At 42.2% G+C, this 23,393-nt stretch overlaps 1 protein-coding gene across 8 annotated transcripts in view; it reads left to right on the top strand.

Moving 5' to 3' along the window:
* MAP4K3 (mitogen-activated protein kinase kinase kinase kinase 3) overlaps nt 1-23,393 on the top strand; it is a 302,519-nt gene that overhangs the window by 272,573 nt on the left and 6,553 nt on the right. For all 8 annotated transcript variants that reach the window (XM_056567508.1, XM_056567505.1, XM_056567504.1 and 5 more), the window contains 4 exons: nt 8,647-8,750; nt 20,494-20,665; nt 20,763-20,831; nt 20,924-21,016. In XM_056567508.1, coding sequence (XP_056423483.1) covers nt 8,647-8,750; nt 20,494-20,665; nt 20,763-20,831; nt 20,924-21,016 — 438 coding nt within the window. The remainder of the gene's footprint in view (nt 1-8,646; nt 8,751-20,493; nt 20,666-20,762; nt 20,832-20,923; nt 21,017-23,393) is intronic.

Below are 23,393 nucleotides of genomic sequence, written 5' to 3'. Positions count from 1 at the left end.
CCCATGGAATGACGCTCATACAGTGCCCATGGAATGACGCTCATACAGTGCCCATGGAATGACGCTCATACAGTGCCCATGGAATGACGCTCATACAGTGCCCATGGAATGACGCTCATACAGTGCCCATGGAATGACGCTCATACAGTGCCCATGGAATGACGCTCATACAGTGCCCATGGAATGACGCTTATACAGTGCCCATGGAATGACGCTTATACAGTGCCCATGGAATGACGCTTATACAGTGCCCATGGAATGACGCTTATACAGTGCCCATGGAATGACGCTTATACAGTGCCCATGTGGGTGATCTGTGCACTGCACAGTGGAAGCATGACTTAGTGGCTGGCTGCTCTGCCAGTCACATGGAGGGTCTGTGTTACCTCTCATATGCTGTTACGCATAGTTGTTCCAGATTTGTATGTAATATAACCAAAGAAAAGTAATCCTGCACTCACCGCACAGGCTCTGTATATTCTGCTCCTTTCAAGGACAATCCATCCGACTGGCAGGTGTGCTTGGCGTGGGGCGCTCAGAGGCGACTGCCTGCGGTTTCACCCACAGTCGCCTCTGAGTGCCCCACGCCAAGCACACCTGCCAGTCGGATGGATTATCCTTGAAAGGAGCAGAATATACAGAGCCCGTGTGGTGAGTGCAGGATTACTTTTCTTTGGTTATATTATATACACTTACAATTGGTTTCATTGATCCTAGCACCGCCGCAGGACAAGTCTATATCTGATAGTCCACGGAGTGTATCCTTTTGTATTCCGGTTGTACCAGTGTTTGTGTCCTATACTACCAGTGGTGCCACTCATACCTACCTTTTTGTTAGATTACCAGATTTGTATGTAGAATCTAATATGATGGGTTTCATAAAATGTCATGGTTATTTATACTTCTACAGGAATTTTATGTTGTTCAGGGCATCAAAAATTCAGCAGCAGGGTCAACATCACCTCCATAAGAGGATTATTTCCAACCACAGGGCCTATATTTATACATGCTGAGGTAAATGGCCTGCTGTTGTCTCTATCTTCAAAATATGTAACTAATCTGTGACAGCATGGAGCAATGATTCCTTATTGAGCACAGAAGTTCAGCCTAAACTGCACATGCTTATGTAGTGTATTGTAATGTGCAATACAGAGTTAATTCTTCTCAGCGTTAAAAAGTAACTAGGAAATCGTGTAATCTCACCCTCCATCCAGCCTTACATTAAATTTCTCACATTTCAGCAACATGTTTTTGCTCAGTAATACAGGAAAGAAAACTGCTTGAGTTCCGTAAATGCCAAGTCAACGTCCATGGCAGTGTTCATCCTGGAGGTTGTTCACATGTTCAAACAAGTCTCTGAATTCCAGTTATCAGCTCAGGTGTGCAAACAGACGTCTCTGCCAAATAGTAACACGATCCATAGTCTAGCAAGTCCCTAACTACATGATAAAACAGTGCTGATCCAGAATAAACTGCTTTTTTTGTGTGTAATAGCCAACTGTATCACCAGGAAATGCTTTTATTGTGATCGGCAATTGTTATGGTGGTGAACAATAGGTCATGTACTAGAATGGGCCTGAAGATGTATAGTGCAAAGCGCCTATTGACCTGGTAATGTAACAACAAGAACCTTATTAGTGTCTCCTTCCAGGAAAAAGTAAAGACATCTTGTGACAACGCTGCACCAAGGAAAAGCGATTTAAAGGGGTTCTCCGCTGCTCAGCGTTTGGTACAAACTGCTCCGAACGTTGGAGCCGGGAGCTCGTGACGTCATAGCCCCGCCCTCTCATTATGCAACCTCCACCCCCTCAATGCAAGTCTATGTGAGGGGGCGTGACGGCTGTCACGCCCCCTCCCATAGACTTGCATTGAGGGGCGGGCGTGATGTCATAAGGGGGCGGGGCTATGACGTCACGAGCTCCCAGCGCCAGTAATAGGTCAAGTTATCTTGTGTAGTGAATGTCTTACAATGATTCCAAGAGCAGAAGTGTTAGTTAGCATGTTCTTGAGGATCCTTGGGGGGAATTTATCAATGTTGAAGTGATTTTCTGCACAGTTTGAAGTTGCACTCCGTATGATAAGTTAGGTATCCACACATTTTACCATGCAAAAATGTTGTTGAAAGCGCTTTTTCTAAGCCTAAGACTTTGTGTCCTTAGATTTATCAATAATAAAGCCAACATAAAAATGGTGCAGCTTTTGGTACAAATCTATATGCATACATTGTTTCTGACTTTAGGACATTACAAAATAGGCCAAAAAGACCTACAGCTTTTGGTACAATAGTTCCAGTAGTCCACCCTTCATACATCTATCTGCCCCATAGTGTTTGCAAATCTGCTCATCTTTCAACTATATGTAAATTGACCATTTCTGGGTAAACTGGGCTCACACTTCACTTACATCCTATAATAAAGTTATCAAGGGGAAGATTTATCAAACCCTGTGCCGAGGAAAAGTTGCCCATGGCAACCAATCAGACTTCATCTTTCATTTTAAACTAAGCCTCTGCAAAATGAAAGAAGCGATCTGATTGGTTGCTATGGGCAAGTGGGCAACTTTTCCTCTGCACTGGTATTGGCCAAAACCTGTGCAAAAGAAATGTTGAGCAATTGCCTGTGGCAACCAATCAGATTGCTTTTATTTTTCAGAGCCTTTTTTTAACAATTTAAGAAGCGATCTGTTTTTTTTTTTTAAAAGTACACCAACTTTGTGACCCATTGACTCAAGCTAACAGGGATCATTGTTTTATATACAGCTCCCACTGTGATGTCATCCAGTCCCCTACTTGTCACCCTTCTTCAGCTTTAGAAACTGCCTAGTCTCAGTGACGCCCCGCTCAGCTGCCAGTGATTGGCTAAGTGCGCATTTCCTGCTGAGATGAGGCCATTTCAGAAATCTGAATAAGAGTGACGAGTGGGGACCGGATGACTTCATACCTGGAGCTGCAGATGATTGAGGTAGATGAGCTTGTGTTTTTTTTTTTTTTTTTTTTTTTTGTTCTAGTGCCCTCACAAATGAGATATATATATATATATATATAAAGGTAACACTTTTAAGGGGAAGCTGTCTCATTGACAGTTTCCCTCTAACTTTTGCAATAAAAGTGAACATGTAATGTAGAGGTATGAGTGTGGCAGAATGTTTCTGTAGACTCATCATTTGTCAGTAGAATGCCTTGACCTTCAGCTACATGCTGTCTAGAAAGGGAGGCTCGCCTCTACAGCCATACTCATTAGTTGTCACTGGGTCCTGTGCTGTGGGAGAGGGGAGGCACTTTTTCCAGTTTGAAGAGGCTTGTTAGTAACACACAGTGACCCCCATAGCTCCAGAGGTTACACGTGACACAATCCCTTTGATTATGATTTTCATCAGCTCTCCTTGTAACGGTGAGCAAAATAAGACACAGTACAAGATTGAGTCTCCGGAATGCACTGGCTTCATACAAGGAAAATAATCCCATAAGCCTTCTGTTTACCTAATGAACTATGTGTACCTAATGAAGAAATGTAAACTTTTGGGTAGGGGTAATGCTGTTGACAATATTGTTTGGGTGACAAGGCCTTTACTAGAAAACAGCTAGTCCTGCACAGTGGCGTCGCTAGGCGGGGGGGGGGGGGGGGGGGCAGAGGGGGCCATGGCCCCCCCTAGATCAGGCCGTGCCCCCCCTTGTGCCCCCCCAATTTACAATAAATAGGGATGTTCCGATACTAGTATCAGGGCCAGGGGCGGACTGACCGGCTGGGTAAAGAGCCCGCTGCAGCTGCTGAGGATATCCCTGCGCTGCTCCTGCTCTGTGTATCATTAGCAGAGACAGGCAGGGCAGGGATGAAGGTACCTGATGATGGCTCCGCCCCCAGCACTGGAGAGGACGGGGCCGAGAGCTGACAGGCCTCGGAACACAGAGCAGCTTCATGTGAGGTGAGAGATGTCCAGTGTCCTCCCTCTCTCCCCCCTGATCAGCAGTATATCCTGGGGCTGGGTCATGTGTATAGTAGCAGTCCAGAGGGGTCACTTTCTTTCCTTCAGTGTCCACAGGTCACATTATCAGAACAATTTTTGGGAAAAATCGCTGCAAAATTGCGCGGTTTTACCGCAATTTTTGTAAATTGAGGTAAAACCGTGCAATTTTTGCCGCAATTTTTCCATACATTTTTTTGGTAATGTGACCTGTGGACACTGGAGGAGGGAAAGTGACCCCACTGGAAGGAAAACATGTGAACACACTGCTAGTTTATCATTAACCCCTTAAGGATACATTTACATGTACAGGATCAGCTGCATATTTTTGCTGCATATTTTGTGCAGCTGATTTTGCAACCCATTAGCTTCAATAGGTAGCAAAATCAGCTGCAGAAAATATACAGCAGATCCTGTATGTGTGACCATACCCTAAGGGCTCATTCAGGGATGGATCCACAGTGTATTTTACGCTGCAGATCCACCGACAATGGACCCTACAGTGCTGCCTCCATCTGTGCCTGCTCATAACAGCAATCCTCCGCCACGAGCAGACACACTTTGATGTGTATACTCGCACACATCATGGCCGGTGCTCCTGCTCTCTGAGCTAGGCCAAGAACAGCCGCCATGTGTGTGAGTATACACATCACAGCGTGTCTGCTCGTAGAGGAGGATTGCTGTTTTGAGCAGGCACAGATGGAGGCAGCACTGTAGGGTCCATTGTCCGGGGATCCGCAGCGTAAAATATGCTGGGGATCCATCCGTGTAAATGAGACATAAGGACACAAGGCGTATGTGTACGCACAGTGGCCCTCATTTACTAACAGAATCCCAACACTTTTTATCGGGTTTTGCGCCAGAATTTTGTCTGCGCCAGAATCTGGTGCACAACACGACAAAATCAAAATCACTCAGTGGAAAAAAAAAACCTACAAAAGGGGCGTTTTTCCCGACAAAAGGGGCGTGTTCCCGACAAAAAGAGAAAAAACCCTACGAGTGTGAAGAAAACTCACAGGAAAACCTGTGAGTTTTGCTTCACAGAAACCCGACAGCTCTGAGCTGTCGGGAAATTACTCAAAATGGAGTGAATCCTGCTACCCCCAGCATGGAACAGGGTCTGTTCCATGTTGGGGGTAGTAGTACAGGGGCTGAGGGATTGATCGCACCGGGTCTCACTTCTGAGACCCGATCTGATCAAAAGTTAAGCAGGGGTGCCCCCCCACTTTTGTCACTGGCCCCCCCATGTGCCCCCCCCCCCCCCTAAATATGAATGCTGGAGACACCACTGGTCCTACATCTTACTGCCACTGATATAGAACAAAGGAAAACTGTATTTAAGAGCCCTCCTATTAGGGATAATCTGTAGAAGTAGAGAGTAGAAGGAAAAATAAAGGAAAGAAAAAAAAAGGAAAGCTAAGGGTGGATAAAGCAAAAAGAAAGAAAGAAAAATAAGAGTAGTAATAGTAAGAAAAAAATAGCTAGCTAGACCGGTTATATTAAGATCTATATACGGTATATGTGTTACAAGTCAGGTACGATGTTATCATGAGGTGAACCCGCAGGGCCCTTGGGGTATTCTCTTTCTACCAATTTATGCTTGCTTTAGAAGTTAACACAGCAGTGAACACACAATAAAAAAAAAGGTATAAATGTAAATAATAATGTTAAAATATATAAATCCCCCCGGTACAAAACTGTGTATATAAAAATGAGTATAGTAAAATAAAATAAGATACAATATGACACAATATGACACACAGTCTGTATATGTTGTACAATTTGGATAATGTCCAAGATAATTCCTGTGGAAAAGAAAAGTCAACAATCCTCTCCTATCCTCTACTTCTCCGCTACTTGGTTGCTAGTATTCAAGGTTATTCCTGTAATAAAAATGCTCCGGCTTCTATCTCGCTACTATGCAGGCTGAGAAAGTGCTCTGTACTGTACATTTTATCCTGTAGGCAAAGAAATCCTTTAGCTACTAGGTAGCTACACAGTTGTAGTCCTGTAAAGAAAATGAACCTGCTATGTAGTTATATTACAATTTCCACTGTAGTCCTGCAAGGAAACATAACGCTGCTGTGCAGTAATTGCCGAAAAAGTTCATGTAAAGTTCTGTATTATGAGATCCTGTAGATCTCTGGTTCACTGTTCCCAGTGCTATTAGCCGTTCGAGGCGGCCCGTCACTAGGACAAACTGAGAGTAAGTGGAGTTCGGCCGCATGTGCAGAAAGGAGCGCACTGGGTGAGATTGAGGTTTGCTTGATGCCCTCATCTGTATTATGGAGGGCAGTAGGTGCCGGTTTCTTAGATGGTGCGTACCACACCATGATGCCAATGCTTGGGGATAAAAATCAAGCTAGACACGTTTTAGGAGGCTACTTCTTTCCTCAGTAGCTGAAATATCATGGGGTTATGTTTCTTATATACTACTTAATTGTCTAACTGAAAAAGTGAGATCGTATACTGGATTAGGGAAGAGATAGAATAAAGGAAAGACATGAAAGTGGATTTCATGGATTGTGGGGGAGATTTATCAAAACCTGTCCAAAGGAAAAGTTGTCCATAGCAACCAATCAGATCGCTTCTTTCATTTTTCAGAGGCCTTGTTAAAAATGAAAGAAGCAATCTGATTGGTTGCTATGGGCAACTTTTCCTCTGGATAGGTTTTGATAAATCTCCCCTAAAAATGGTATCTTTTGATTGTGGCATATTAGTAAAATATAAATAAAAATAAGATAAAGATGTGAGTTGAAATTAATAGGTACATAATATAGAATATATATACACTTGTTGAAGTATGGTGTTATAAAAATGGGTATAATATTGTATAAAGTAAATATCATGTATTAAATACAAATACATATATTTCTAATTCTAATAAAAGTTATGGGCAAATATGCATATAAAAAATGGGTTATAGCTACATATAAAATATAAAGGTGATAACTAGAGATGAGCGAACTTACAGTAAATTCGATTCGTCACGAACTTCTCGGCTTGGCAGTTGATGACTTATCCTGCATAAATGAGTTCAGCTTTCAGGTGCTCCCGTGGGCTGTAAAAGGTGGATACAGTCCTAGGAGACTCTTTCCTAGGACTGTATCCACTTTTTCCAGCCCACCGGAGCACCTGAAAGCTGAACTAATTTATGCAGGATAAGTCATCAACTGCCGAGCTGAGAAGTTTGTGACGAATCGAATTTACTGTAAGTTCGCTCATCTCTAGTGATAACATAGAATATAATGGAACAAACAAGAAGATAAGGAGGCACTCACATTTTACAGGTGAATTAGGCTTCTGTATTTCTGGTGCAGCACATGCAGATCAGCGTGGGACGCCATTGCGGTACAGACAGGTAAGAAACGCCCTCAACAGCATCCCACGCTGATCTACATGAGCTGCACCAGAAATAAAGAAGCCTAATTCACCTGTAAAACATGAGTGCCTCCTTATCTCCTTGTTCGTTTGATTATTGCTGTCACGCTCTGAAGGATTGAGCACCACGTACAGTGAAGTCAGTTGCCTGTTTGCTCCGCTGCGCTTAGTGTGTGAACTTAGGGCTTGAAAAAGGCAGTTTGTTGCCGAAACGTTGCACATGGATAGCAAATAAAGTCTCACTCCATCTACAAGCTTGAGTCCTCAGCTGTTTGGTGCTGTATCCACTTTGGACTTGTATGCCTTTCTGGGTTGGCATTCCCGGATGATTACTTGCACACGCTGATTGGATCAGTGCTGTCTCTCATCTTTACCTAGTGTGTGAACTGTTACTGGGGGGCCGGAGATTTGAAGTTCGCGCCTGTGCCGACTCTGTTTCTTATGTTCTACTATAGAATATAATGGGTATTGAACATAGTGAAAGTGAATATACTGGTAATAATAATTATATGGTGAATTTATGATAATAACAGTATAATAATGTTTAAAAATTTAGGTAAATTATAAAATTAGTGAGTAAAATGAGAGTGGGATAAATATTAAAATTATTAAAAATTAATAAAAATTAAAAATGCTTGTTCAACCCAAATAGATCAGGACTAGATGTCTCTCTGGGGCTGATGGTCCCACGGTCAGGGGGGGTAAGGACTAGGACATGCATGGGCACTCTGACAGCCCGGCCCAGTGCCTGACATGGTCAGAGAGTCCCCCTGAAGTCACAGGAGACCAAACAACTCACATCCTGCATTCAGGCTCCTTGGTTCAAAACTTTCAAAATTGAAGATTGAATGTGACATTTGGGCCGTATGGTCCTTCCCCTTTTCTTAACCGTCTGTATAGCCATAAACTTTAATCTAGCAGGATTTTTATCATGATAGGTCAAGAAGTGTGCTGATAATGGATGCTTCATCACACCTTTCTTAATATTGTAAATGTGTTCCGCTATCCTAACCTTTAAATGTCTCTTCGTTCTTCCTACTTATTTCTCACATGGGCATTCAATTATGTGGATTACTCCTCTGGTATTGCAGGATAGGAATTCTGTCATCACCCATTTGTAGTTATTTGAAGTAGAGTTGATTTTTAGTGTTTTCCTCTCAAAATTTGTGCTTTTACAATAATTGCACGTCCCGCAGCGAAAAAAAGCCTTTCAGCTTCAGCCATGGTTTGATCAATATACTACAGAAAAGATTAGTAATGACAGTCACATAAATTAACTTTATATCTTGTTCTTTATGTTTCTAGTGAGGAATCCATATACAAGCCATAAGTATCTATGTGGAGCCCTCCAGTCGAGTATTATACTCCTAGAGTGGGTTGAACAAATGCAGAAGTTCATGCTAATAAAGGTATGTGCATTTCTATCAGTGTGTGCCAATTATTAAAGAGATTCATTTACCAAATTACATATTTTTTTTATTTGTCCCTTTTACTCCTTGACCTTTTTTGACCTTAATGACTATGCATGTGGCAATAACTTTGGAATGCTTTTACTGACCTAATCTATTCCAAGAATGGTTTTTCATGACATATTGTACTTTATATTGGTGGTAAATTTTGTTTGATATATTCAGCAGTTTTTGTGAGAAAAAAAAAGAAAAATCTGCATTTTTTTCTAGATTTTAAATGTTCTGCTTGTTCGAGCAATAGTCATGTCACATAAATGAATTATTACTTCACCTCTACAATATGTCTACTTTATGTTGGCATCATTTGTTAAAAATCCATTTACTCTTTAAACATTAGAAATTTCATAAGTTTAGCAGCAATTTTCCACATTTAAAAAAAAAAAAATCACAATCTAATTTTTTTTTCTTTTTTTACGGACCAGTTTAGTTGTGAAGTGGATTTAAGGGACGTGTATGTTTGATATCCCCATAAATCACTCTGTTATAAAAATGTCATCCCTCAAAGTATACAGAACTACATTTTAAGAGCTTATTAACCCCTTAAGCACCGAGAGGTTTGGTAAAAATGACACCTTATCTTTATTCTGTAGGTCCATATGATTAAAATGATGCCCTACTTATATAGGTTTGATTTTGTATTACTTCTGAAAAAATCATAACTACATGCAGGAAAATTTATACGTTTAAAATTGTCATCTTCTGACCTCTAACTTTTTTATTTTTCTGCGTACAGGGCGTTATGAGGGCTAATTTTTTTGCGCCATGATCTGAAGTTTTTATCGGTACCATTTTTGTTTTGATCTGACTTTTTGATCGCTTTTTATTCATTTTTTATGGTATAAAAAGTGACCAAAAATACACCATTTTGGACTTTGGAATTTCTTTGCATGTACGCCATTGACCTTTCGGTTTCACTAAGGATATATTTTTATAGTTTGGACAATTCCGCACGCGGTGATACAACATATGCTTATTTTATTTACACCGTTTTTTTTGTTCTTTTCTTTTTATGGGATAACTGGGGTGATTCTGACTTTTATTAGGGGAGGGGTTAAATGATCTTTATTAACTTAATTTTGTTTACTTTTTATGCAGTGTTATAGCCCCCTCTAGGGGCTTTAACACTGCTCACACTGATCTCTTACCCGGATCATTGTTATCCCATAGTATAACATTGATCAGTGATTCTGCCGCTTGACTGCTCCTGTCTGGATGTCAGGCACGGAGCAGTCATTCGGCGATCGGACGCGCAGGAGGTGGCTAAGGGTCCCTATCAGCCCGACTGAGCTACCGGGGGTGCATTTTTACAACTTTAGACACGGCGATCAACTTTGAACTCCGTGTATAAAGGGTTAAAAGTGACCCCGTATTATAGAAAGGGAGCGGACTCAGGGCATACATGTACGCCCTTGGTCTCCTGAAGGGGTCAAAGGAAAACTGTCATATTGTTCACCCACACTAAACCCAATACACTGGGTTATAGAGTGGGTGAACAGGAGACCGATGAGGGGTCACTGACTGCTATATGTACCTGCACTCTGGAGATCTTCCGGGAATTGCACGCTGGAGGCAAGCCCACCGGCTCAGTCGGCGCAGCGCTCACGTGACAAGCAACAATGTATATTCAGATCGAGACGGTGGGCCCACCTCCAGCACGCAATTCACGGAGTGACAGATCTCCAGAGTGCAGGTACGTATAGCAGTCAGTGACCCCTGTATGGACTCCTGTTCAACTAGACTATAACCCAGTATATTGGGTTTAGTGTGGGTGGACAGGACGACCGTTTTCCTTTAACCGTTTAGGGGTTTCACGTGAAAGCAAAGTGGAGGCAGAATTTAAAAATTTTGGGAATTAGCTGCACAAATGGTAGGCAAACTAACCGGATGTTGGTGCAAAAACAAAAGGTTTATTAAAAACAAACGAGCAGGAACCGTACAGCAGGAACAGTTCAGCAGAAGGCTTTACATTAACCGTTAAACTCAGAACAAACAAAAAGTCCATACATGACCATGTAGTGGTGGTTAGTCCTGGTGCAGAGACTCCATTCTATCTCTGTCCTGATTCACAGGGCACCTTTGTGTGCTCCAGCATGTAGCACACTGTGGAAGAAAATGGCAAACAACTCCTCAGGTTCACACTCTCCTCACCTGAGGTCTTGGAGCAGCAGACTTTAAAGGCCTCAAGAGGTCCAGTAGATCTCGGACCGGACTGTGGGAATAGCCTCCCACCCACACTACAGCCGTTCCAGAAAAATAGCCAATTGAAGCTGCATGGCAGCTATCCTAACTTTGCACACATCAGTAACCTACTGTTACTGACTAAAAAATGCTCTTTTCCCCCACCGAGCTCCGGGACTTCGGTGGCACATACATAGCCGCTTCCTTGTTGCAACTTAACTGTATGGAAATGCCAAAACGGACTGCTGGATCGGCCTTCTTGACAACCCTGGAAGTTTACTAGTTGATACAGCACCCTACTGGGCACGTATCTACCTGCCACCACTTTACCTGCTGGCTGCCTACAAAATGTAAAAAAATATTTAGCAAATTTACCATTTTTATCTATTTTTTCTGTAACACAGCAGGTGTTGACCGGGAAATGCAGCTCAATGTTTGTTCCACTAATTCTGACATATTTTGAAATATTCGATATGTGGCCCTAGAGTCCTAAGTGACTCACACACGCCTTAGACATGAAGGAGCACAGTGTGGATTTTGGGGCCTCCTTTTGGCTATTTTGTTGACATCGTAAATTGGAGAGGCTTTGGGGTTCCAAAATATTTTTGAGAGACAAATAAGGGTTTTTATTGATACCATTCTGGGGTACATGTGACACTCAGTTTTTATTTTACTTTTTATGTGAGGGTATAAGTAGAAAATATATAAATTCTGTGGTTGATTTTATATACTTTAACATTCTTCATGTTAACATTACATGTTAACATTACTCTGCGGGTCGGTAGGATTACGGTGATTCCAACTTTATACAGTGGTCCCTCAACATACGATGGTAATCCGTTCCAAATGGACCATCGTTTGTTGAAACCATCGTATTTTGAGGGATCCGTGCAATGTAAAGTATAGGACAGTGGTCTACAACCTGCGGACCTCCAGATGTTGCAAAACTACAACACCCAGCATGCCCGGACAGCCGTTGGCTGTCCGGGCATGCTGGGAGTTGTAGTTTTGCAACATCTGGAGGTCCGCAGGTTAAAGACCACTGGTATTGGAGGTTGTACTCACCTGTCCCCACCGCTCCGGACCGCCACCGCTGCCCTGGATGTCGCCCTCCGTCGCTGTCGCCGCGTCCCCGGGGTGTCCCCGACGCTCCGGCAAGGCCTCTGCTTCCCCGGCATCCTCACTCTCCATAGCCGCCATCACGTCGCTACGCACGCCGCTCCTATTGGATGACGGGACGGCGTGCGCAGCGACGTGATGACGACGATGAAGAGCGCCGACGATGCAAGGGATCCAAAGAGGACGCGCCGGAGCCCCGAGGACAGGTAAGTGATCGTCAGCGGACCACACGGGGCACCGTAAACGGCTATCTGGTGGCAGTCTGCGCTGCCGGATAGCCGTTTATGCGATGGCCCCGACATATAAAAGCATCGTATGTTGATGCTGCCTTCAACATGCGATGGCCTCTGAGAGGCCATCGCATGTTGAAATTATCGTAGGTCGGGGCCATCGTAGGTCGGGGGGGTCACTGTATACTATTTATGGTTTATTACATTTATACCATAAACATTTTTTGGGTTTTAAAGCCAAGCTATAACTTGGCTTGTTTTTAGCAGGATGAGCTGACATTGTTTGAGGTACCATTTGTGGGTACATTTGATATTTTGATCACTTTTCATTTTAGATTTATGGAGGTAGTTATAACAAAAAAAAATTATTTTGGCAACTCCATCAAAGGTGGAGGAAAGCCAAAGACACGCTGCTCTGTAGGCAAAATCAGTAGTATGGCAGTATTATGTTTTTATTTATTAAAAGTATGCAAATTTGGTATTGCTGTAATCGTACTGACCCATAGAATAAAGTTATCATATCAAAAAACTGTTTGCACAAATGTGTTTTGTTTTCTTTTTCAGTTTTATTTCACAAATAATTTGTTCTGGTTTTGAATTATATTATATGGTAACATGAAGAGTACTAGTAAAAAGCACAACTCCTCCTGCAAAAAGTATGCCCACATATGGCATGTCGGGAAGGGGTTAATGCAGCATTTTAGTTTTTTTTGTATGCAATTAATTTATAGGTTACCCCCTTTAAGACAGGGTTCACACTGCATTTTTTGTTTTATTTTGACGTATACAATTTATACCCTTGGAAACGAAAACAATGTATATGTTAATAAAATGCTTTAAAAAATTATTCAGCTTAGCAGAATCTCAAAAAATTACCCATTGGCCCAATTTAATGGCAGATGTATAGATGAATTACATAATTGGCTTATGTTTTTGTATACAGAAAAATTAAACATACTGTAATGGAAGAGCAAAATGGAAACAAAAATGCAGTATGAACCCTGCCTAACACATTATTAATCCCCTATAAAAAAAAAAAAGGAAATGGCTATATAACAGGATTTTACTTATCTGTCATGGTTTTCAGACAACTTGTTCTGAAACTTGTATAATTAAAGGGGTATTCCAGGCAAAACCTTTTTTTTATATATATCAACTGGCTCTGGAAAGTTAAACAGATTTGTAAATTACTTCTATTAAAAAATCTTAATCCTTCCAATAGTTATTAGCTTCTGAAGTTTTCTGTCTAACTGCTCAATGATGATGTCACGTCCCGGGAGCTGTGCATGATGGGAGAATATCCCCATAGGATCTGCACAGCTCCCAAGACATGAGTCATCAGAGAGCAGTTAGACAGAAAACAGCAACTCAACTTCAGAAGCTAATAACTGTTGGAAGGATTAAGATTTTTTAATCGAAGTAATTTACAAATTTGTTTAACTTTCCGGAGCCAGTTGATATATATAAAAAGTTTTGGCCTGGAATACCCCTTTAAGAATTACAATGCTGTGGCTACGAACTTTTTTCACCTTATAACTATAACTGTGTTTTCTTCATGTTATTACGTTGTAAGGCTTCTACAGTTTTGGTGTCTGTTTGGGAAATAGCAGAAATTCACGGCTCTGTCACTGCTGATTTATAAATAGCTGGATGTTTGTGACAAGTCAGTGGACTGAGGAATTTTATGTGTCCGTGAGTGATAGATGTTGACAGCCTATGTTGTTTAAATACATTGGCCCATGTTTATTAAGACTGGCGTTATTTTTTACGTCAATCTGAAAAATAAAGTTGAAGTGACTTGCGAAGAATGTATGTGTATGTATTTGGAAGAGCTGTGTGAAAGCAATATGTGAATTAAAAAATATTGACCCTGCTCCATATATTTCTGACATATTGGCCCTGATTTACTATTGTAAACCTGACATGTTTTGTCGGGTTTTGCGCCTGATTCTGTCTCGCCGGAATGTGTATAAGGATATACTGGCTGATGTCTCAATTTTAACATCAGTTTAGGGGTTAGCCATATGTTACTTTCTACATCTACCACAGTAGTGCACCTAAATGTATGTATTACTCACCGGAATGTGTGCCAGAATTGAAAAAACACGACTAACTCTCCATTTTACTGACAAAACCCGAAAAGGGGCATGTTCCCGACATTTAAAAAAAAAAAAACATATTTACTAAGGTTTCCACAGAAAATGTGGTGGATTTGAGCTGAGGAAAACCCTACAGATCAGAGCATGTGTAAAAAATCAAAATGTAGGGAAAGTGGAAAATGTAGGGAATTAAAACCCACAAAAGAAAATGACACACCACTCTTAGTAAATCAGGGCCATTATCTCACATCCCTCTTTTGAAATGTCTATGACAAATGAGAATTAAAGGTGGACAAAGACATTATGGGGAGATATATCATTGCTTTTAGAGCATTTTTTTTTTGTCTGTGTTTTGGCGCAGTTCAGGCGCAAGCAGCATATTTAGCAACTTTTATGCGTCTTGATATAGACAGTTTCCCTCTCTTTGCCTACCCGTAGAGCTTTTTCTTTTTGACCATGCAGTGGTCACGTATTTATCATTTTTCTTTTTTGTCAAGTCACTATTTTGTGGGCAAAGGTACTTTTTTTTTTTTTTTAGGCGCAAAGCTACACCACCTACCAGTAGGCGTGAGAATCACTTCTACCTTCCACAGTTCAACCTTTAACCTCTTGTGGACGACAGTGTCCCACTCCCCTTCTATGGCACGTGCTCAGGAGCTGAGCGCAGGTCATAGCTGGGTAGTCCTGGCGGCTATCTGCCACCTGGACCCATCCCTATTGCCAGACTTGACCGATCACGGTGATGCCTGGCTTTAACCCCTTAGACACTGCAATCAAATTGATTTTAGTGTCTAAAATGGAAGTAAAAATGTCCCGGCAGATCTGTGAAATTAAGTAAAAACATCTAAACTGACAAATTCAGGACCCGGGAAAGTGTCTACTTCCCTCCCTCACAATCGTCTAGAAAACGTGTATGTGGTAGAGCTTTTCCCACCACAGCAGAGCTGCGCAAAATTCATCATCCTGCTGCACCTTCTTGATAAATAAGATGCACACTAGTCAAACCCACCTCCCAAATAAACGTGGGAAAATAGCTCTACCATAGACATTCTTTGATAAATCTGGGCCTATGGCTTTTAGTAGCCCACAGACATTAGATTACAGAATAACACACCAAAATTGACCTTAACCTCCTGAGCGGTAATCCCGAGCGTGACTTGGGGTTAATTTTCCCTGCCAGGATCGGTAACCCCGAGTCACGCTCGGGGTAGAATTGCAGAGTTCCCGGCCGGGCTGCACGATATATCACAAAAGCAATGCGATATAGCGATGCGGCCCTGGGAAAACATGTGATTATCTGCTCTGGTCGGCTCCCGTTGCGGGGGCGGCCAGAGCAGGTAAAGAAAAATACTAAAAGTCAGTGTTTCCCTACCAGGGGGCCTCCAGCTGTTGCAAAACTACAACTCTCAGCATGCCCGAACAGCCAAAGGCTGTCCGGGCATGCTGGGAGTAGTAGTTTCACAACAGCTGGAGGCCCCCTGGTAGAAAAACACTGAGCTAAATGTAAAAGGAAAAAGGAGTAAAATAAAAAAAACTTTTGCTCACCTAGTCCCGGTCCCTGAAGATGTCGTTCCCCTCCGTGCGGTCCGGGGTGTCCTCTCTTCACTATTCATCTTCTAGGACCTTTCACTTTTCAGCTAATCACAGGCCGCAGTGGTGTAAAGCCTGTGATTGGCTGAAGGGGAAAGGACTTGTTCTGCAGCAAATACACTAGGTTTGAAATCTGCCCGGCAAACCCAGTGTATTCTGCTGCAGGACAAGACAAGGTGACAGAGGGGGGAAGAATGTGACAGGGGGGGAATGTGACAGGGGGGAATGTGACAGGGGGGGAATGTGACAGGGGGGGAATGTGACAGGGGGGGAATGTGACAGGGGGGGAATGTGACAGGGGGGGGATGTGACAAGGGGGGGAATGTGACAAGGGGGGGAATGTGACTGGGGGGGAATGTGACAAGGGGGGAATGTGACAAGGGGGGGAATGTGACTGGGGGGGGAATGTGACAAGGGGGGAATGTGACAAGGGGGGGAATGTGACTGGGGGGGGAATGTGACGGGGGAATGTGACATGAAGGGGGGATGTGACAGGGGGGGAGGGGAATGTGACATGAAGGGGGGATGTGACAAGGGGGGGGATGTGACAGGGGGAGGGGAATGTAACATGAAAGGGGAGAATGTGACAAGGAGGGAAGAATGTGACAAGGAGGGAAGAATGTGACAAGGAGGGGGGAGAATGTGACAAGGAGGGAAGAATGTGACAAGGAGGGGGGAGAATGTGACAAGGAGGGGGGAGAATGTGACAAGGAGGGGGGAGAATGTGACGGGGGATGTGACAAGGGAGAGGGGGAATGTGACGGAGGAGATGTGAAATGGGCGGAGGGAGATGTGAAATTCAGTTAAAAAAAATTGTACCGCTTTTGGTACAAATTTCCAGACAGAATCATACCGCCAGGGAGGTTAAAGGGGTATTCCAGGCAAAACCAATTTTTCATCTGGCTCCGGAAAGATAAACAGATTTGTAAATTACTTCTATTAACAAATCTTAATCCTTCCAATAGTTATTAGCTTCTGAAGTTTTCTGTCTAACTGCTCAATGATTATGTCACATCCCGGGAGCTGTGCATGATGGGAGAATATCCCCATAGGAACTGCACAGCTCCCGGGACGTGAGTCATCAGAGAGCAGTTAGACAGAAAACAACAACTCAACTTCCGAAGCTAATAACTATTGGAAGGATTAAGATTTTTTAATAGAAGTAATTTACCAATCTGTTTAACTTTCCAGAGCCAGTTGATATATAAAAAAAAGTTTTGGCCTGGAATACCCCTTTAATCTAACAATACATATAGAATGACTAAGACCACCCTAATGAAAGAGTAAATGCTAATTTTATTTGTTTTGGGTAGTAAAACCACTAGTAAAAAAAATATATATAGAATCTCCACACTTGGAGGATGTGCACTCAGCTTTTTTTATTCCATAATGTTCTGGCTTTGTGAAATATGTTGTAAATAGGATGAGCGAACTTACAGTAAATTCGATTTGTCACGAACTTCTCAGCTCGGCGGTTGCTGACTTTTCCTGCATAAATTAGTTCACCTTTCCGGTGCTCCTGTGGGCTGGAAAAGGTGGATACAGTCCTAGGAAAGAGTCTCCTAGGACTGTATCCACCTTTTCCAGCCCATGGGAGCACCTGAAAGCTGAACTGATTTATGCAGGAAAAGTCATCAACTGCCAAGCCGAGAAGTTTGTAACGAATCGAATTTACTGTAAGTTCGCTCATCTCTAGTTGTAAATAATAAAAATTTTAGATATAGATAAAAGGAAGTAAAATTATGGAATCACTCAGTGTTAAGTATAAAATTATATATAAATTATAAACATTTATAAAAAAAAAAATATTTACATTTAAATGCAAATTCATCTTCAATTCTTTCTGCTTTATTTAATGGCAGATGTAACATGAATATTCAATTGCCTGTTTATGATTGTTTATTAATTATTCTATTGTTTCATCAAAAAGAATACTCAAATAAAAATTAGTCTGTAGTTAAAAGGGAAAATGCTTACATATCTTATAAAGTTGTGGGACTTACCGAATTGTAGGAAAATATAACATACCGTATATACTCGAGTATAGGCCGAGTTTTTCAGCACGATTTTTCGTGCTGAAAACACCCCCCTCGGCTTATACTCGAGTGAACTCCCCCACCCGCAGTGGTCTTCAACCTGCGGACCTCCAGAGGTTTCAAAACTACAACTCACAGCAAGCCCGGGCAGCCATCGGCTGTCCGGGCTTGCTGGGAGTTGTAGTTTTGAAACCTCCGGAGGTCCGCAGGTTGAAGACCACTGCGGCCTTCAACATCATCCAGCCCCCTCTCACCCCCTTTAGTTCTGAGTACTCACCTCCGCTCGGCGCTGGTCCGGTCCTGCAGGACTGTCCGGTGAGGAGGTGGTCCGGTGGGATACTGGTTCCGGGCTGCTATCTTCACCGGGGAGGCCTCTTCTAAGCGCTTCGGGCCCGGCCTCAGAATAGTCACGTTGCCGTGACAACGACGCAGAGGTGCGTTCATTGCCAACGTAATTCTGCGTCATTGCCAAGGCAACGGCTCTATTCCGGGCCGGAAGCGCGGAGAAGAGGCGCCCCCGGTGAAGATAGCAGCCCGGACCACCTCCCCACCGGACCACCTCCCCACCGGACCACCTCCTCACCGGACCACCTCCTCACCGGACCACCTCCTCACCGGACCACCTCCTCACCGGACAGCCCTGCAGGACCGGACCAGCGCCGAGCGGAGGTGAGTACTCAGAACTAAAGGGGGTGAGAGGGGGGCTGGATGATGTTGAAGGCCGCAGTGGTCTTCAACCTGCGGACCTCCGGAGGTTTCAAAACTACAACTCCCAGCAAGCCCGGACAGCCGATGGCTGCCCGGGCTTGCTGGGAGTTGTAGTTTTGAAACCTCCGGAGGTCCGCAGGTTGAAGACCACTGAGGGCGAATGATGAGAAGAGGATGATGAAGGGGGGGTGTGGGGATGATGAAGGGGGGGGGGTGTGGGATGATAAGGGGATGATGAAGGGGGGATGTGTGGGATGATAAGGGGATGATGAAGGGGGGATGTGTGGGATGATAAGGGGATGATGAAGGGGGGATGTGTGGGATGATAAGGGGATGATGAAGGGGGGATGTGTGGGATGATAAGGGGATGATGAAGGGGGGATGTGTGGGATGATAAGGGGATGATGAAGGGGGGATGTGTGGGATGATAAGGGGATGATGAAGGGGGGATGTGTGGGATGATAAGGGGATGATGAAGGGGGGATGTGTGGGATGATAAGGGGATGATGAAGGGGGGATGTGTGGGATGATGACAAGGGGATGATGATGAGGATGTTAATGACGGGTCTGGATGATGACAGGGGGGGATGAGGTATTTCCCACCCTAGGCTTATACTCGAGTCAATAACTTTTCCTGGGATTTTGGGTTAAAATTAGGGGTCTCGGCTTATACTCGGGTCGGCTTATACTCGAGTATATACGGTATAACAAGTTAAAGGGGTACTTATAATATAATATAAAGAGTTGTTACTTGAAACAATGGAAGGAATTCATAACAACTCCAGGATGAAAATCCAACTTGTGTGGAAAGGATTTTGGTTGTTCCAAGTCAGCTATGTATATTTGTTATAAAAGTAATCATACTGGTAGACCAAGGAAGATATCAAAGTTTCAGAAATTGCTAAATATTTGTGAACAGAACAGTAAGAAATCAGCTGAATGAAATGGCAGTGGTAACACCTAAACAGAAGGTTACAGTGGGGTAAACAGCTTGTTTATGAAGTGTGGAGCATTGGATGAAAGTGATATTCAGTAATAAATCACAAATCTGCACAGGAGATAGTGCTAAAAATGTATCTTGGACCATTCTAATGAAATATGTGAAGATGACATTTTCCCATGTATTTATAAAGGATTGCATGTGAGGTAAAGGATCAGAGGAGATGGCAATTATTGGCTCAACAATCGATGCATACAATTCATTCAGAAACCTTTTCCCCTATTCTTATTATATTCCCCTATCATTCTTCTCACACTCAATACTTCATAACGACAAAGTGAAGACAGAGAGGTCGACATATTATCAACCGCTAAGTGATCAGCTCTCCCCCCACCCCACCCCCAAATCTTTTTATAGGTAACACTAAGTTGTTTTTAGAGTGACCACAGGTCCCCTTTAAGCCCATCCCTCAAATAATGTAGGACACCAGTAAAATGCAACAAAATACCAACTGGGATGTTCTTTGTTTATGATTCTATCATTTTTTTTCTGTCATTTTTTTCATTTACTTGCCAAAACTTTTCAGCTAATTAACATTGTTTTGTGTCATTACTGTGATTTGTTTATTTAAATATTTGTACATGATTTGTTTTTGTCTATGAAGTAAAGAATCTGATTTCATTATTTTCGTCAGGGGTTGTTAACAATGCCCTTCAGCCATTAAATTGTATTATCTATTTATACTTGTGTAATAAGACTCTTTGTTTTTTTTCTTTTCCCCAGCACATAGATTTCCCATTACCGTGCCCCCTCATGATGTTAGAGATGCTTGTTGTGCCTGAACAGGAGTATCCCTTAGTGTGTGTGAGCGTCAGTAAAGGCACAGATTTTAACCAGGTTGTAAAGTTTGAGACGGTAAATCCGAACTCCACCTCTTCGTGGTTTACAGAGACAGGTAAGTAGTTACATTTTACATTCAGAGTTTCCTTATTAAACTTTTGATCTCTATGTGACTTAAAATAACTTTTCTTATTGCTTCCTGTCACTTCCAGACACCCCACAGTCAGATGTTGTCCATGTGACCCAGTTAGAGAGGGATACCATCCTAGTGTGCCTGGATCGTAAGTCTATAAATCTGCTTGTAGCTGTTGTTTACTGCTGGTGTATACAGCCATATGAAACTCAACTCTTTTTTTTTTTCTTCTTCTTTTAGGTTCTATAAAAATAGTGAATCTTCAAGGAAGGTTAAAGTCTAGTCGCAAGTTGTCTTCCGAGCTGACGTTTGACTTTCAGATTGAGTCTATAGGTAAAATAGAAATATATATATATTATTTTTCAATACATACAAAATCCATTATTACTTACAACATTATCAATACCAAACCCCCCCCCATCCCCCCCTTTCCTCCTTCCCCTTAAGACAGCCTGCCCAAAATCCATTGTCTTACTTCCTTTCCCTACTCCTCTCATACTCTTTTCTCCTTTTCACTATCTCCTTTCTCTCAGGGTAGCCATTTATTCTCGATTTTTTTATTTCTTTCACTGTTCTTAAACAGCAACTACTCATAAGTTCTAACCTTAATTACACCTGCCAACCATTCTTCCCTTGATGGAGCCGCTAGGACCAACCATTTCCTGAGAATCAAATTCTTTGCCACTCCTAATACTCCAAGTATGAGATCTGCATGCTTAGTTCCCGCTATCTCTAGTCCATAAATTGCGACCTTAGGTTCAAAGAGCAATACCACACCAGTTCTATATTTAATAGTTTCAAAAACCGCACTCCAAAATTTTTGAAACTTTGTGCAATTCCATATCATGTGTAACCAATTACCTCCCCCGGACCCACACTTGGGGCATTGTGCATTTTCCCTAACATTAATTTTATAAAGAAATTGCGGTGAGTACTGTGCCCGATATACAAACATCAGAAAAGACACCCTATTATTTGCATTAATCGTTGTTCTTCTAATATTCTTTAACACCAGTTTCCACTCTTCTTCTGTGATTCCACCTATATCAAGTGCCTGTCCTAGCCGTTTTACTACATCCTCCCAACCCTTCTGTCCTAACATTTTATATAGTGTACTCTCTTTTCCCCCCTGTGCATTCTTAATATATTCTGTAATGTGATAACACTCTACCTTTAATTTTCCTTTCGGTTCTTCCTGTCCCAAGGCATCCTTTAATTGTACATAACCAAAATAATTACTATTTTTTAGATTAAAACGTTCACTCAAACACTTCCAATCTGTTATCTTCCCGTTTGTACAAACATGCTCCATCAACCTAATTCCTTTATCTTCCCAGTTCAAATATTCTGTGATTTTCTTTATTTCTGGGAAGTTCTCATTTTCGCATATGGGGGTACACCACACACTACTTGTCATCCCTATTGACTTCATACTATCCCATACTTGTACCAATAATTCTTTAACTGTGTTCCCCTCTTCTGCATCCTTCTTCAACCTCCCACTCTCCAACCACTCCCATATGGATCTATATTTCTTACACCCCTTTTCCAAATAAACCAGCAATGTATGTTTGTTCTTGGATAACCAATGTTAGTTGGGATACTATGAAATATTGATGAAAGTTAGGGAGACCCAGCCCTCCTTCTTCTAAGGGATGGTACAGATATTGACTCTTGATCCTGACTCTTTTTCCTCCCCATATAAGATTATTTAATATACTTTCCAATTTTTTAAACCAAGTGTTTTTAATCCATATGGGAGAAGCTCTCAAATAATGCATTATCATGGGGAGTAATACCATTCTCAGCAGTCCTATTCTATCCGCCATACCTAATCTCATTTTTCTCCAAGTATTTACCTTTCCCCTTACCTTCCCCATCAAAGGTACTAAATTTAATCTCTCAAAGTCCGAGACAGCAGTAGAGATCTTAATACCCAAATATTCCAAACTATCTTTAACTCTTAGCGCGTTTGCAGGGCCAATTGGGACCTCGATTTCTACATCCAGCGGCATAAGACCGGACTTCTGCCAATTAATTTTCATTCCTGAGAAACACCCGAATTTTTCCACTAACCTGATCACTTCCTGAACTTTCTCTACAGGATTCCTAACAAACAGAAGCACATCATCGGCATATAATAACATTCTTTCTCTATCCCTTGTACCCCAAACCCCTGAAAGACCTCAGTGCTCCTAACCATGACTGCTAGTGGCTCTATAAAAAGTGCAAATAATAAAGGTGATAGTGGACATCCCTGTCTTGAACCTCTTTTTAAAAATATCGTGTTAGAAAAATTCCCATTAATACAAATTTTTGCTGTAGGGGCTGAATAAATCGTTTTTATAGCTTTTAAGAGTAAAGTGCCCAAGTTAAATCTCTCCACCACCCCAAAGAGGAAGCCCCCACTTCACCCTGTCGAACCCTCCACGTGTTTGAATATTAAGGAATGTCCTGTGTATATTACCAAACATATTCCTACCTACCATAAAGCCCCTCTGCTCTTCCCCTATAATTTCACCCAAAACCTTTTTTAATCTTCCTGCCCATATCTTTGCAAACATTTTGTAATCTGTATTCAAAAGTGATATAGGCCGATAATTCTCCATCTTTTCCCTGCCACCCGCCTTCTTGGGGATCAATATTGTCACTGCTTCAGACATCGAAGGGGTCATAGCCCCTCTTTCCAAGGATTCATTAATAATCTCCA

This window comes from Hyla sarda, chromosome 3, assembly GCF_029499605.1.
Source record: "Hyla sarda isolate aHylSar1 chromosome 3, aHylSar1.hap1, whole genome shotgun sequence".
In the NCBI taxonomy this organism is placed as follows: domain Eukaryota; kingdom Metazoa; phylum Chordata; class Amphibia; order Anura; family Hylidae; genus Hyla; species Hyla sarda.
This window is presented reverse-complemented; position numbering and strand designations above follow the sequence as displayed.